Source organism: Triturus cristatus, chromosome 8 (genome assembly GCF_964204655.1).
Source record: "Triturus cristatus chromosome 8, aTriCri1.1, whole genome shotgun sequence".
Taxonomy (NCBI): domain Eukaryota; kingdom Metazoa; phylum Chordata; class Amphibia; order Caudata; family Salamandridae; genus Triturus; species Triturus cristatus.
In genome coordinates this window covers 776,994,667-777,010,909 of record NC_140591.1, presented here as the reverse complement: position 1 = coordinate 777,010,909, position 16,243 = coordinate 776,994,667, and the positions used below count along the sequence as shown (strand labels likewise).

General features: G+C 41.9%; 1 protein-coding gene across 2 annotated transcripts in view; it reads right to left on the bottom strand.

The window, feature by feature from the left end:
- The window catches only part of LOC146805085 (pyruvate dehydrogenase E1 component subunit alpha, mitochondrial-like), a 456,912-nt gene that overhangs the window by 318,371 nt on the left and 122,298 nt on the right, over positions 1–16,243 (bottom strand). For both annotated transcript variants that reach the window (XM_085622221.1, XM_085622222.1), the window contains exon 2: positions 10,801–10,952. In XM_085622221.1, coding sequence (XP_085478347.1) covers positions 10,801–10,878 — 78 coding nt within the window. In that variant the 5' untranslated portion in view covers positions 10,879–10,952. The remainder of the gene's footprint in view (positions 1–10,800; positions 10,953–16,243) is intronic.

Sequence of the window (16,243 nt, the reverse complement as noted above, 5' to 3'; positions counted from 1 at the left end):
TAAGTGGCTACTGGATCCACATCTAGAACACACCAACCCTTTACTTCCAATTCACATAAGTTCATTACTTTTAGTTCCAGAAATGTTCCCTTTAAGGTAGCATCCTTCACTCCCCCAACTGCAGATACCAATACAGCTCCCTCACTTTCCTTCCTCACACCTGGTATATACTTTTCTGACACTTCTATCCTTCTAGCAGCCTCAAAGATGCCTTCAAAATCATTTGTCCACTTTACCATAATGTATACTGCATTTTCTTGGATTTCTTCTTCATTTGTATCTGGTCCCTTAAAATCTGATCATAAGACATATGCACAAAGTCACATGTTACGGCTAATCTTCTTAAAGCTGCAAGAAATGAGAAAATAGTTTCATCCTCTTTCTGTGCCCTTGAGTAAAATTTGAACCATTCCAGAACAACATTCATTTTCCTGCCATACCTCTCTTGCATCTGTTTAACAGCATACTCATACACATCCACATCACTAGTATTCTCTAACGGAGGGAAATTCTAAAATTCCATCAACCCTATGCACTCCATCTGTGTTTGAGTAGAGATAGTTGTCTTCCAGCCATACATTCTCCCTCTTCCAAAGCATCCATTTAAGCTTCAAACATGTCAATCCACAGATCCCATCGTACAGGTGGTTCCTCAAGATCAGCAAGAAACAATGGAGGAGGTTGTATGCTTGCCATTTCCCAGATTTAACCAAACTTGGTTTACCAAATGCTTAACCAATGCTTAATTTGAATAGGATTTCAGTATTTAGAAATGATCACACACCAGAAAATTTCCAGCATACCAATCACCAACTGATGTTTTACAAAATATAAATGCACAAATATCATAGTAAGCTCTTGTTGTTGTGTCACTGAACGTAGAATCAACTGTCACACAGCATATATGTCTGCCAGGTGTGCCAATCACAGAGAAGATGACTACCACAATACCATGCAGAACTGATAGTCACTGTACATGCAGATTAATGTTAATTACCAGGTGTGCCAATCACCGAACGAAGACTGCCACAATTCTTAGGATACTCTCACTGATCTGCTGAATGCTGCTTGCCCAGATAACCAATTTGGCGCATATTATGCTGCACAATTGTAAAGACAACACTTACTTTTTGTGCCAACTCAGGTTAAAGCTGCCACTTAAGATGCTAAAAAATGGCATCACTGAGATAGCCTCGCTGCATGAAATGACTGCTGCTCAGGCAACGCAGCCAACGACACCTAGGTAACCTTCCGTAGTGGTAAACCAGCAAATGGCTACCTCCAAACAACGCAGCCACACGTTGGCAATGGCCGTCTTACGCTGTGAAGCAGTGATTGCCTCCACGAAAGCCGCTGTGTGGAAGCCGCTGTCTGCCACTATAAGGGCTGATGCCTCCCACTGCCAAACAGTACCTGTCCCACTGTGAGAAGGCTGAATCAGCAAAGATGAGCACCGGATGTCTGGTCTGACCAACCACACACCCTCAGCTCGTCACCAGAATGCAGACCGAGGAGGTGTGGTTGGTCAGACCGGATACACTGAGCTCATATTTGCTGATTCAGACTTCTTGCAGCGAGACAGGTGTTACTTGGTGCCTCCTCACTTGGTCACTTGAGTAGGAACCTGAACTGCTCATGAATAAAAGAATCACCAGAGAGTACCGTACTGCCGGTAACAATTCCTCCTGTGCTCTTCATCAACCACCAGTGCCACTCCATCCCATTCTCATCACTATTGTTAAGAAAAGAAGGTCTACAACAGTAAGTCCACACTCAGTACTTTATTCCAAGATGTAGTATGTGAGTAGGAGTGGCACAGGCACCTTCCACCATGACCGTGGGTCAACTGCCAGCACTAACTGCCTCATACCAAATCCTCCAACCCATACCATTCTACCCCACCAACATTCCACCATAATAAGTATGTGTCCCACAAAAGGGAACTGGAAACATTAAGATTAACCTTCAGTTTTTAGAAGACGCAAATGGTGACAGCACAAACGATTCATCAAATATACTCACAATAGGACTGGCCCAAACCCCTTCAGGCACCTCTTAGACTCCGGTGTCACCATTTCTATATCTTTGCTCATGGCTAGGAAAATTCCTTTTTATAATCCGTGATAAGCAGATGTGAAACTTAGAGGAAAAAAAATAAAAATACAGGCAGAATGCAGCAATTTAATTTCCCATCCTACACAGGAATGTACCAAATAAAGAATTCTTGTACCATCCAGCACTGTCAGGGGCCAGACAATGTAACGACATTGAGTTAATTACACTGACCCGTCCCTGATAGTACATCAAAGCAGGTTTCCCAGCAAGTGAGCTTGTTTGTGTCACCTGTCTCCTGAAGAGTGAGAAGGACCCTTAGGCAAAGTGCACACACATAGCCGCCAAGTTTTCAGTTCGCTTATGTGTGACATTTCTGTGGTTGCAGTCTGGTTATGAGTGACATTTAACTGTCAAATGTGTGACACTTTATTGTGAATAAATCAAAACAATGACCAGTATTAGAGTGTCCCTCTGTGCAATTTATGTCACTCTATCCAGAAATGTCACACAAGATCCACTGTGATTCCTTGGATCGCTGATCTTTCATCTTGAAACTCCACCTCCTGAAAGCAGACAAATCCTTGCGGTAAACTACTGAGGGGATGTGAGGATAAGTGTTGTATTGTTGGGTATGGTTTGTTAACCTCAACGTGTAATACACTCACAATACCATCTTGGGTCCACTCAGGCTCGTAAAAACTATGAAATAGCAGAGCAGTCCTTCTTCGGTCCTCTCTCCAGCCTAGATGTGATATGAGGTGCCACTTTATGCTCAAAACGTGCCCTCAGGGGATGTGGTCACTACTAGCTAATGGACTAGGGGGTCCCTGGGTCCCTCCCTCCTTATCTTATCTTATCTTACGCTGTTTTATAAAGGGTGTAGCTGCTTAAAGGCTTTCCAGCGCTGAATGAGTATAGTGTGCACCCTTGATCCTCTAAGGCTATAAAAGGCTGTACTAATGGGGGTAGAGGCAGGTTTTGAGCAGCTTTCTGAATTTAGACTCATTGTGTTTAATTCTTAATGCAGTCAGCATACAGTTGCATAGTTTGGGGGACAGGTAGGAGAAGGATCTGCCACCCCATCTAGGACTTTGAATATGCGGGAACCTCAGGAGACATGCGTCAGAGGATCTTAAAATCCTATTACTATAATAGGGTGACATAAGAGCCCTAATCAGGGGGGGGTCCCATATGGTTAATTCCCCTGTGGGCAAGACATAGTGCCTTAAATGTTATTCCTTCCTCCACTGGAAGCCAATGCAGGGTAGCCAAGGTGCTTTTAGTCGAGGTTTTCTTAAGTAGCTAAAAGATGGTCCTTGCAGCAGCATTTCTGGAGTCTCTTAATGATTAATTTGCGTGAGCCAATATACACTGAATTGCCATGGCCCCGATGGGAGAGAATGAGTACCTGGTGCCGTACGGTGCCTTCCACGTAGTGAAGGGATATGTGTGGTGTCTCTGATTTGTATTGAGGTGGGTGCTGCAGAGCGCAGCACCCGCCACAATACAAAACATAGTCAATGCGAGCGCCACAGTGGCGGTCACATTATAATTAGCCCTGTGGAACTGCCGCCATGTAGGCGGGCAGTCCCCATCCCCGATACGATGGTGGACGAACTGAAGTCTGTCCGCCATCGTAATCAGCCCCTTTGTTTTTACCATGCAAGTTTTTACAACTACTATGCCTTTATCAATGGTGTCATTACCAAGCATGAGTTTACTACTGGATCTAGATATTTAGCACGAATGTTATTATTACGCATTTTTTACCACTAATGTTATTACTACTTATGAATTTTACAACTAGTGTCATTACCTAACATTTCTTTTACTAATAGTGTAATTAGTAATTATGTATTTTACAACTAGTGTCATCACCATGCATTTTTTACTGCTAGTGTCATTAGTGCGTATGTGTTCTACCACTAGTGTCATTACCACAAATATTTTTACCATGCATTAATATGTAAGTATGTGGGTAAGTATATAAGTGAGCATATCTCGGCAATGACGCTGAACATCTTGTGATTCTGGGCAAATCACTTAATCTCCCCGTGCCTAAAACAAATGAATGTGTCCTAATGTAAGGCAACTGGTGCTATGTAAAGTGATCTGACACCCGATTTGGGGCAAGTTCGCGCTATATAAAACAAAACAAAAAAAAAATACCCAGGTATTACTTTATATATATATTTTGAATTATTATACGTTTTAGGGATGGGATGTTAGGAATTTAGTGGTATTGGGTTATTGGGTGCAGAAGTGCATCAATAGTCAGGTATACATTTTAATACTTTAGTATTAATATTTATGAATTGTAACTGTTGTAAATGAAAACTTTTACATGTTTTTATATTTTATAAAATAGATAAAGTAGTATTTAGGGATGGTATGAAAGGGATATAGGGGTTTTGGGTGAGGAAGTATATCAATACCCAGGTATTCATTTTATAACTTTAGTATTAACATTTATGAATTGTAATTTATATAAATGAATCTTTCATTTAAGTTGAAAAATAGTTGATGAAATTGTACAATTAGTATTTAGGGATGGGATGCAAGGGATATAGCGGTATTGGGTAAGGAAGAGCATTATACTCAGGTATTCATTTTAATACTCTAGTATTAATACATATTTGGAGTTGTGCAAAAGTAATAATGATATTAAAATTATAAAATAAGTATTTAGGAATGGGATTGTAGTAGTTTAATATTAATAAAGAGAGGTAATTTAATTAATTTTAAAAAGTTGACGTGTTTGTCAAAATTTAATTTTAACACATTATATGAAAGGAGGTAAAGGTAATACAAAGGCTTAGAATTTATATTATGAATTGAAAGATCTTTTAAAAATAAAAAAACTTGGTAAATAAATGGTAAATAATATAACATATTTTATAAAACATATTAACACATTTTCTGTAAAATGTAAAACAAGTTATACGTTTTTCCCCACAGTTTACCATTAAGTTCATTGGCAAATGTTGTACTTTTTCTGATTTTACTTTTCTGCTTGATGCTCGCGGTTGTACGTAGTCAAGATCAGAAGCAAGGAAGAGCTGCGGTCAAGTAAGAACAGTTTACTTTGCATAACTAAGTATATAGGTGGCTACGTTTTTTGTAAGGTACAGGGGAAAGGTAGTCAGATGTTAGATAGAATATCTGGTGTGTTTTATGTGTTTTATCAGTTTCCCATTCCCATGCAGGTTGTGTTTGTATGCTCACGTTGGGATGGTTAGATTTTTTTCAAAGTAAGTTAAGAAACGTTACAAGATAACTTAGTAAAACTTTTAAAAACTTCTTTGAAATAAAAGCAACATTTTTACTTTTTTGCCTACGTGTTTTATTTATACTACTTGTAGTCTCCTCGGAACGAAGATCACATGGCTGCAGGATGAAGATGGATGTATTGAATCCAGTTACTAAAGCCTTATTTTTGGGATATTTCAATTTCGAAACAGTGTTATTTTTTCAGGTTATCTTTTTATTAAAAGAGTTTCCGACACAGAGGTTTGTGTTTTTTAATTGCTGACATCAACAGTTGTGTATTACTACTGGCTTTTTTGGGAAATCATTTTGTTTTTGGAGAATTGATTTTTTGTCTGGCTATTGTAACAGAAAAAAACGCATAAAACTATTTTTGCATTTTTACAGGCCGTTTTTTAGACTCATAGGGGTAGATTTACAAGCCCCTTGCGCCTCATTTACGCCGCCGTTGCGTCATGTTCTGGTGTCAACATGGGCTTCTATTGGAATTCTCTGCGGCATATTATCAAGCCCATTATCGCCGCTTTAGTGGCAGTTTTATGCCGCTAAAGTGGCGATAATTTTAACGCAGTGCTTGATAATATGCCCCCAAATTTGTACTTAAGTCACTTTCAAGCACCAGTCCTGAGGTGAGTACATGATGGCGTTTGAAAAGTAATTTTGCCCTCTAATCACTGTCCTGCACCTGTCCTCAGGTAAGTATATAGTGGAGTTAGTATCGTAATTTTGCTCCATCGTCACTGTAAAACATAGTGCCTGAGGTTTGTACCCGGTGGGTATAGAATAGTAATTTTGCCCCTTAGCAACTGTCCAACACCTGCCCTGAGGTAAGGACTTGGTGCAGTTAGAATAGTATTTTTTCACCTAGTCAGTGCCCAGCACCTGCCCAGAGGTAAATACCTAGTGGCGTTAGAATACTTATTTTATCCCTTATGCCATGTTATGTTATGTTATAACCATTTATAAAGCGCACGGCTACTCCAAGGAGTGTCCCGGCGCTGGCAGTCGGGGGAAGAGTAGCAAGCGGGTTATATGCTGTCTATTAGCCTCAGGAAGAGTGGGAGACTATTCCAAGCGAGGGGTCCAAGATATGAAAAGGATCTCCCACCCATTCTGAAACAATTAATTTGAGGTACCCTTGCCATGTGAGCCGAGGAAGAGCAGAGGGTACGGGCAGGGTATAAGAACTGATCCTCTCTTTGAGATACGATGGCCCACTCCCATTCAAGGACTTGTGCATGAGGACCATGGCTTTGAACGTCACCCTTTGTTTCATCTGTACAGCACCTGCCCTGAGGTAAGTACTTTGTGGAGTTAGCATAGTAATTTTTCCCTCAGTCATTGTCCAGCACCTGCTCTGAGGTACGTACTTGGTGGAGTTAGTATAGATTTTTTTACCTAGTTAGTGTCCAGCACCTGCCCTAATATAATTATCTGATGGAGTTAGTATAGTCATTTTTACCTGAGTCACTATCCAGTACCTGCCCTGAGCTAAGTACTTGGTAAAGTTAGAATAGTAATTTTTACCTTATTCACTGTCCAGCACCTACCCTGAGCTAAGTACTTGTTTCCCTAGTCAGTGTCCCCACCTGCCCTGAGGTATTCATCTAGTGGTATTAGAATAGTAATTTTGCCCTTTAGTTACTGTCCGGCATCTGTCCGGAGGTAAGTACTTGGTGGAGTTGGAATAGTAATTTTCCCCCAGTCACTGTCAAGCAGATGCCCTGCGGTAGTTACCCAGTGGAGTTAGAATAGTAATTTTGCCCCTTAGTCATTGTCCAGCACCTGCCCTAAGGTAAGTACTTGGTGGAGTTAGAATCGAAATTTTTCCCCTAGTCAGTGTCCAACACCTGCCCTGAGGTAATTATCTGGTGGAATTAGAAAAGTAATTTTGCCCCCTAGTTACTGTCCAGCAAGTGCCCTGAGTTAAGTACACAGTGAAATTAGAAAAACAATATTTTATAAAGCTATAATATTGCTCTATATAAAATAATTTTAAATATACAAACCCAGAATGTGTTTGTTAGGCCAAGTTTTGTTAAATTTATGGTCATAATCTGTAAGTTTAGGAGAATATAAATTAATAGATGTGTCATATAACTAGGCAGTGCAAATATAGATACATGGTGTAGCTTGTGGTCGTCAAGTCTCGCTTCGATAAGCCCTTTTTATACATGTTGGATGTGGTAGATGAAAATGGAAACAAACACATGCAGGAATATATGTTTTACACTGAGTTTTATTCTGTATGTGTAGTTTATTATTTTGTTTGTGAAAACAAAACATTTATTTCACTTACTGTTGTAAAACAAGAGCTATTTTTATTGGGGAAGGTGAAAGTATAGGCTAAATTAAAGGTAGGATTAAATTCAAACATTATATTTGGGAATATGTTATTCAATATTATTCATATTATGTTATGTTTTATTTATTTGTAGGATGTGGTCTTTTTAGAATTTCTTTTTATTTTTTTACATTTTGTGAATTAAAGTGTTTTTCTGTATCGGTTGTAACAGCACATTGTAACAGTGTGCATGCTGATGTGATATATGGTAAGAGTATGTGCATGATAATGACTCATTTAATGATACTCTATGTATATGTGTGGTAGTGTGTTTCATAGTGAAAATATGCATTGTAGTAGTAAGTGCATTGTAAAAACTGCATTGTTTAGCCATGTGTGATGAAGGCACTCGTTCCATAATACATCCCATAGGACACCATTGTAGATTCCTTATTATATTTAATAAGCTGCAATTCCTAATCAAGAGAGATAGATAGATAGTGTTTTGTACCTGTGGAATTGCAATGCTAAACCCTCTATAATTCTGAAGTCAGCTTTTTCATTACAATTTTTTAAATGCCACTCTTTGAAAGTTGACATGTTTCTGCCTTTAGCCCTTTGTGCCTGTAGCCTGTCTTGGTTCACCTGACTGGATGTAACTGACAGACTTTGTGAATTCCTCCGAGACAGTCACACAATAGTGGGATTACCTGAGCTTCAATGGGCCATCAACTGGCAAGAAGGGAGGGTGGAGTTAAGCACAATCCCATATACACCTGAGTAGACTGTGTCCTGTCTCCACACAAAATGCTTAACAGCCCTGTATTGGCAATGCAGCCAGCTTAGAAACAGTGCAGTGGAGAAGAGAAATTCCAAGGACTTCAAAGAACCCTTTTAGAAGCTTCTCCCACCTTGCAGGAGAAAGGCACCAGAGTATAAAAATAGGACCTTAAGACCTACTATTCAGTTAACTTCGGGACCTGAGGTAGGACGCTCAGAGGACTGCCTGCTGCTGTGACCTGTTGTGCATTCTGCCAGACTGCTGCTGTACCTTGAAGGACTGTTTTGCTAGCTAATGCCTGCCTGAACCCTCAGAGGCTAGCCCTGCTATTGAGCCTTGCATTGTGATCTGCACCCAGGATTGACAGAACTTGACTCCAAGGGCCTGTTTACTGGCCTCCTGTTGGTAGTCACAGGGACATAGCAGGCTCCCACCATCTTGAACCCGCACCTGGACCTAGCCTGAGTGAGTCCTGATCCCCCAAGAGGTCTCCATCCACTCCTGATCCCTAGTTGTGATGCTAAAGGTGTCCAGATGGCCATTTTCCAAAACTGAGGAAATTTGACCAAAACGTTCCCTGAGAACCAGGAGGTGATTGGGACCAGCCTTGCCCTGCTGAACTTCTGTCTCAAAATTTTCATTTCAAATTTTTTTAAAGGTAAGCGGTGACCGGGCTCAATTTACTTCTTGTATCAGAACCGCGCTCCATTGTGGTGGACCTTAACTTTTGACTTTGACCCAGTCTTCCACAACTAGATGTCCGAGGTTCGTGCTTTAAACTTTTAGGCACTGGATTTCACTTAAAACTTTAAAAACTCATAACTCCGGTTCTAGGAATTAGATTTTTGTCATTTTGATGACACATAATTTATTTACATTTACTCTATTTTTCTAAATTGTTTTGGGATTTTCCTTGTGTTGCGTTTTCACATTATTACTGTTTTTGTGTTGCATAAACACTTTACACATTGCCTCTAAGTTAAGCCTCACTACTTTTTGTGCGAAGCTGCCCAGGATTAAGCACAGGTTAATTTAGTGACTTTTTCCTGGTTCACCGTACAAAGGATTGTGGCTGTTGCTTTGCTAGGGCCCACACATGTTTTCTCTCAAATGTTAAAGCAATTCTGACAGTTACTGTCTCTAAACATAATGCCCCTTGATTTCCTCGTTGTCAACTGAGTCTTTTGTATTATTATTAGTTTCTGCAAATACTTGGGGCACTTTTGGAGAAGGAGCTCTTTCTATGGCTGCAAATGCCACCTCAAGAGCATTCTCAATCTTCTTATGTACAGCAGCTAAAGAGATTGTGTCCTGCTCCAATGGTGCTGTACCTGCCTTTTCCTTATCCTCCTCCTCCTATAAAGAAGGCTCTGTTTGTTTTCTTTTCATAGCTACCATTGCCTCCTCTGCTCAGCATGCAAACAGAAGTAAGATGTACTTCCTCAAATAGTGGTTGGCTAGCAATCAAGTTTCATTTCAAATGAGGGTCTTAGATATAAAAATGCTTCAGGATCCACCATCATACGCCTGTGACTTTGCAGGTAAGGAAGACTTAACTGCAGGGTGTTTAGACCACTAAAGCGTGTCTCTCATCTGTGTTTTAGCCTTGCCGCTTTAGCATGTTCTTCACGGCCGCTCAATCCCCCAGTGGTTTTTTTAGACACGATATGCTCACATCAATGGAAACGGGAACACACAATAAAAATTAATATAAATGGTCCTCTATAGCAGGAAAATATAACATTGACATGCAAAGCAATTTGATTGTTGGTATACCTCTGTATGTCTTGTTGCATCCACCAAGAAAAAGAACAGGGAGCAATTTAGACCCAAACCACTATTATGCTATGCAACAGGAAGTACCAGACGGCCATTTTTATATTTTCTTATGTTTGCTGGTTAGCATTTGGGAAACGGGAGAAGAACTCTACCGGTAAAGACTGGGACGATGAAGGTTGGGGAAGAAGGTAAGGTCTGAGAGTCCAAAACATCCAAGGGTAACAACAAGCTTTACAAATGTAAGCAGTTAACTCTATAATAGCATATACCATGAGAAAACTCCTTCACAAATGTATGCCAGCATCATAAAGCATCCCTGACCCATTACATTTAGAATGCTAGGAACAGGGACATCCATGGATCTAATGGAAAATGTCATACTTCAGCTCCGCTTTGGAAATCACTAAGCTGACTGGAGTTCACAGTGAAACAAATAAAAGAAAATATATTAGACATTCCCAGTTCTGGTTATCTTAAATAAAGCTCTATCATTCCAAAAGATACTGTGAGAAAAAACTCACAGAAACACCATAGATGGAGAAAGGGGTTTAGTAGAGGTAGTTGACATATATAATCGTCATCTAGGAAATATAAAAAACAGATTGATCAAAGCCTTAGACTTTGCACAGCTCACCTTTGGGTTAAGGATGCTTCTGACATTTGCAGGGTGTTGAGCCAGCACTCGAGTGAGCAAGACCAACATCTTTGGCATCAAAAGCAACAGATAGACACCAGGAGCTTCAGGCACCCAGCACAGATGCAGCTGCTCTCCTTCCTTGGCTTGTCCTCAAAGAGAGCACAAAAATACATTTTTTTATTTAATTTTCAACAGAGAGACTATAACAACAACAAATAATAAATGAATGATTTCCACGCAATTATCCAAAGATTTAAACACAGAAAAATTACTATACATACTACCAACATTTTGTACATAATTAATATTGAGAAGAAATGTTGCATTACAAATTTTAAGAAATGTTCCAAATGCTGAGCACATTTTTCCCAAAACCTATCCTAGCTGCAAACAAAGTTTGAAGTTGCTTCACTCGTTTTTTTTCCGCACCACTGAAGACGAAACCCATTTAAGCCTGTGGCACAAGCCCAAGTGTGCCTGAATGGACGTGTATCATGGGAAGCCCTATGGAACTTACACAAATGTGTGCCTGTGCTGACTAAGCTACTGGAAGTGAAATGCTGCCTCAAGGCACTTTCCACTTTGTGCCAGAGTGATTGTGCACCTGCTGAGGTGCTCACCAGAAATACACCTGATCGGACCCACCCGCTGCTGCTGCATGAAAGCATCTTAAAGCAACTCAGATGCCATGCCTGGACCTGTGACCTAGAGTAGATCTCATCATAGCTTTGATTCAACCAGGAAGGACCAGTGACGGCTTCTCCACTAAGGTGGAAGAGCGTCGCACCACTGCCTTCATTCAGGAAAAGAAAGGAAAAAAGAAAATGATAATGACGTAATGTTATTATTTTATTTTGTCCTCTTGCTGCTGCAGCTTGCGTGAGTGGGCGGGGCTGAAGAGTAGTGGAGGAGGGTACAACCCTCGTAAATGCGCAATTACTGTTTGTTCGGCCCTCTTGGGCCGCACAAAACAGTCAGGTGCATTTTCCCTGTTCTTCATGCAGGCTGCATTACAGCCTGCATGGAGAACATGCCAACCCCTACAGACCCTGGACCAATCACAATGCTGCATTGTTATGATTGGTCCAGGGGAGCCTATGTGCTGGATGCTTCCAGTTCCTGGAAGATGAGATCAGGAGCAGAGATGCGCAGGACCAGGCAGGAAGGTAAGTGATTTTGTTTCTTATTGTGACCCGTGCTCTCCCCTCCCCACATTCCCCCGCACCTGCCTACACCCCCCACGACCACCCCGGAACCCGCGAGCTGTGACGGCTGCCATTGAGAAGGATCAAACCAATGAATTGATGATTTGCTCAGTCCAGGAAGAAGGAGGCCCTGCTAAAACCTGCAGGCAATGAATCTGCAGTTGTTGCCGCCTCCCGCAGGATTACTGTAGGACTGAGGCAAAAGCATTATTTTGAGCATATATGGAGAGGAGGCGTGGGCAGAGCCCACCTCCCCTTGCCTATTTTGGGCCCGGGACCCCATACCTGGTGCCGGTTAGATTATTTAAGGGGAAGGGGGTGCGCTGCCTCCAACCCCCAGACAGTTTCACCACAGGGAAACGATTTCCCAGGGCCCAATCTATTTTATAAGGGTAGGGGAGCACGCTTCCCCCTCCATGAGGCATCTTCAGCCCCGGGTCCCATTACTTTATTAAGAGGATGGGGCACCCCTCCCTAAGGAGCATTCGGCCCTGGGAATCCCATCCCCCAGGGACCAAAGTGTTTAAAAGGTTGAGGGGGACCATGCAGCCCATCTCCCAGAGCCTTTAAAGGCCCAAGGGATCCCCATCGCCTGGGCAGTGGCCACTGCCATAAACAAATGGTGGTGCGGCGGGTAGAGGGAATTGAGGAGGGGTCGCGTAGGAGGAGTTGCGCAAGGGCGGGGGTTAGAAATACAATATTTAAATAAAATAAATCTTACCTTTATCCACCGGCCACTTCCAGCGTACCTCCACCGCTCCTCTTCCTGCCTGGTCCCAGCAACTCCTGGGACAGACTCCCATCAAATAGCCTTAGCAGGCTAGAAAGACGCTCCACTCAGGTCAGGGAGTCTGTGGGGTTTCTCCAGCTTGGCTGCTCACTGCAGTTGGGCTGGAGAAAACCTAAGTGTGCATGTGTGTTTGGGTCGGCTTGAGATGGCCAGCCAACACACATGAGCACTTAGGAAGTACACGTGGCACTCCTCCTCTCCCCTCAAATGCCTCAGCTCCAGCCCTCCCTGCAGTGCTGGCTCAGAGCTGGCAAAAGCAAAATAAAATGATGCAAGAACATTGTTTTATTTTTAGTTTGCTCGCTCTGAGCCAGGCAGTGGGGCAAATCTACTCTGCCATTGCGGAGGAGCAGCCACTGCCCCTGGGGCTAGTATATTTTCTGTTTTCTGGGGAGTCCACCCCAGGACACAGTGGCTTTTCTGCCTGCACCGGCGTGAGGAGAGAAACCTATGCTTGGTCCCATCAAACAGGATAAAAAAATGCTTCCACAAAACAGAAGCAAGCTGAAAGTCTCCTCATAGTGGGTGGGAGCTTTAAAAATGCTCCCACCAGCTGGGAGCACACTTGTACTCTGTTTCCCTGCACTGATGAAGGCAGAAAAACAGAACAAGATACTACTCCTGCCTGGATGGAGCAGCATAAATAGCTGCTCCCTACAGGTGGGAGCAATGTCGGCTCCTGTGGCATGCCCTGGAGCTTCCCCCGTGTCCCCCAATGTCTTCTTTGTGGGTGTCTAGGGTGGGCAACCACCTATTTTAAAAATAGATTGGGTCCCTGGGCCACATTAGACTCGTGGAGGGGGACCACCCTCTCCATAAAAAAAAAAGCAGTGGGGCACATTTACAAGCACCTTGCGTCACTGGTGCATCACTTTTTGTGACGTACCGGTGGCACATTTTACTGCTCCATATTTACAAGGACAGGAAAAGCGACCATGCATGAATTTTCCTGTCTTTGTAAATATGGCCCCTTTGCACGCAGCACTTTGTGTGAAAGGGGTGTTCCATGGTTGTTGCTGTGATTGTTCCCACACAACACCCATGGAACCAGACACATTTCCAGATTTTCGAGGAATCGTATATCTGGAAATGCGTGTGAATGCTATGCCTCCCCAGGGGAGGCGTAGGGAGGCGCAACGAGGAGAATTGGATTAATGTATCCTAATTTTTTTCCCTCTTTCTATGCGTGCCGCATTCTGCAGAACACATAGAAAGAGGAAATCACCTCTAATGATTGTTTATGTACAGGAAGGCGTCCCTTCCTGCATATAAACAATCATTGAAACAATTAAGTTTTTCAACTTCTATGTGTGCTAATGCAGCACACATAGAAGTTAAAAAACGGCATTTCAGATTGTTTTTGTGCAGAAAGGGAACCCTTCCTGAACAAAAACACTCTCCCCACGATGCAGGCATCCTTGCACCATGGTGCAAGGATGCCTGCGCCGGCGCATGGCAGCAGTTTGTACGCCAGCGCAGGGGGAAGCACAGAGATGTGACATATTGTTGTAAATATGTCGCATCCCTGTGCTTTGAAAGTGACTCACTGCAGCCCAGCTAAATGGCTTGCTGCACGCACTGAGTCACTTTCTTGTAAATCTACCCCAGTGTTTCTGCCATTTTCCATGAGGATGGACAGCTCAGCTTACCAAAGTGTCCGAGCGCGTTTCCCGACGATATTGATGGTGCGTTCTTGATGCAGAGGAATATGAGGACATCTCCACCAAAAAAAGAAGCTCTTACTTTATATAATTAAGAGGAAGTACCCTTGTTTGGTGGAGATTCAACTCTTTGTCTGTATACTCGTCGTCTTCTCTACATGAGATTTCATTTTGTCACTGATTTCTGTATGAAACTGGATCGATATCCAACTAGCTGTCAAACAAAAAAATAGAAAGGCGTTTTGGAGCTTATTTGCTAAAGAAACAGGAAAAAGGAAACTCTGCACGCTTCTCCAGTTTCATCATGGGAGTGGGAAAAATCTGAACAAAGTTACTGGTTGGAAAGAAAAAAATAACCAAGATATTCTAGCCTCAACAGCCCAACAAATAATGCACTGTATAAAGAACACTAGATCTACCTCAGTAATGGGACCCAACAGGATCCCGTACAAAGTTCTCCAAAGTAACCCTGAAGATTGACGCAAGTTCTTAGCCCCCCCTATATTCCCATTGTTATGCCACTGGGGAAATTCCAAAGTCATGATGGGGGAGTATTGTGATTCCAATTTCAAAAAAAGGATCCAGGACATTTCCTACTAATTATTGACAAATCGCCTTGCTGCACGCCATTGGGAAGATCTTCATGGCCAGTGTCCTGGAACATCTGAAGGCATTGACTTTTCAAGTGGAGTGATCCCTAAGAGTCAAGCTGGTTTCCGCCCAAAACACTGCATAACTGACATCATTGCGGCTCTGCAGATGATCATCGACAAATATGTAGTGTTAAAATAGCAGGTTGTCTATTGTGTATTTGTCGACTTTACAACCGCCTTTGACAGAGTTCATAGACCCACACTCTGGAAGAAGCTTGAAAAATTAGCAAACTTCTTAAGATAATAATTTCGCTACACACCGCAACATGGTGTAGAATACACTTGGGGAGAGAGAAGGGATTTACTCGACCAATAGTTACATCTAATGGACTGAAGCAAGGTTGTCTTTTAGTACCCCTTTTATTTTCTCTGTATATATGTGACCTCCCGGATTGCTTTTTAAAAATTAACAATTTTCCCCCAAAATTATCATCCAGTAATATACACATTTTGATGTATTCCAACGATGTGGCTATGTTAGATCTCACATCAATCGGCCTACAAAGAAATCTACATGCACTCACCAGTTACACAGAGAAAAATTGTTTTGTGCCAAATATATCTAAAACAAAAGTAGTTCCTTTTAGAGGAAGAAAGCAATTCACTAGTTTTAACTGGACACTAGGGGGCAAACCCATTGAGGTGGTCAACGAATACACTTACCTGGGGTGAATTTTTACACAAACATTACAATCCTCCTCCCATATGCAGCATATTGGAGCAAAGCATAAGCCCATGTTGGCGCACTGCAACATTTATATTCTGCCTCCGGGAATAAACATGTTCACTTCCTTTTAGAAGTTTATAGTTGGAAAATTGCTTCTATTTAACCAAGTGCCTTGGAATATATTCCAACTACCAAGTTGCATATAGTAAAAATAAAAGAAGGGAATATCCTTCGTAAACTGATAAAAACCAACCAAGCAGCTCCAGCCCAAGTTTTACGCCTTGAGCAATCCTTAGTTAGCACTCATGCAAGAGCCATCTCTAACATTATAAGATGGGCTTATAATCTCCTTCATGCCGAACAAGGTTCCTTAAGGTGTATATTAAAAATGGAGATCTTTAGGAATAAATCATCACAATATACTTTTAACCAGAATCTAAACACAGCACTTTATCTCTCGAACT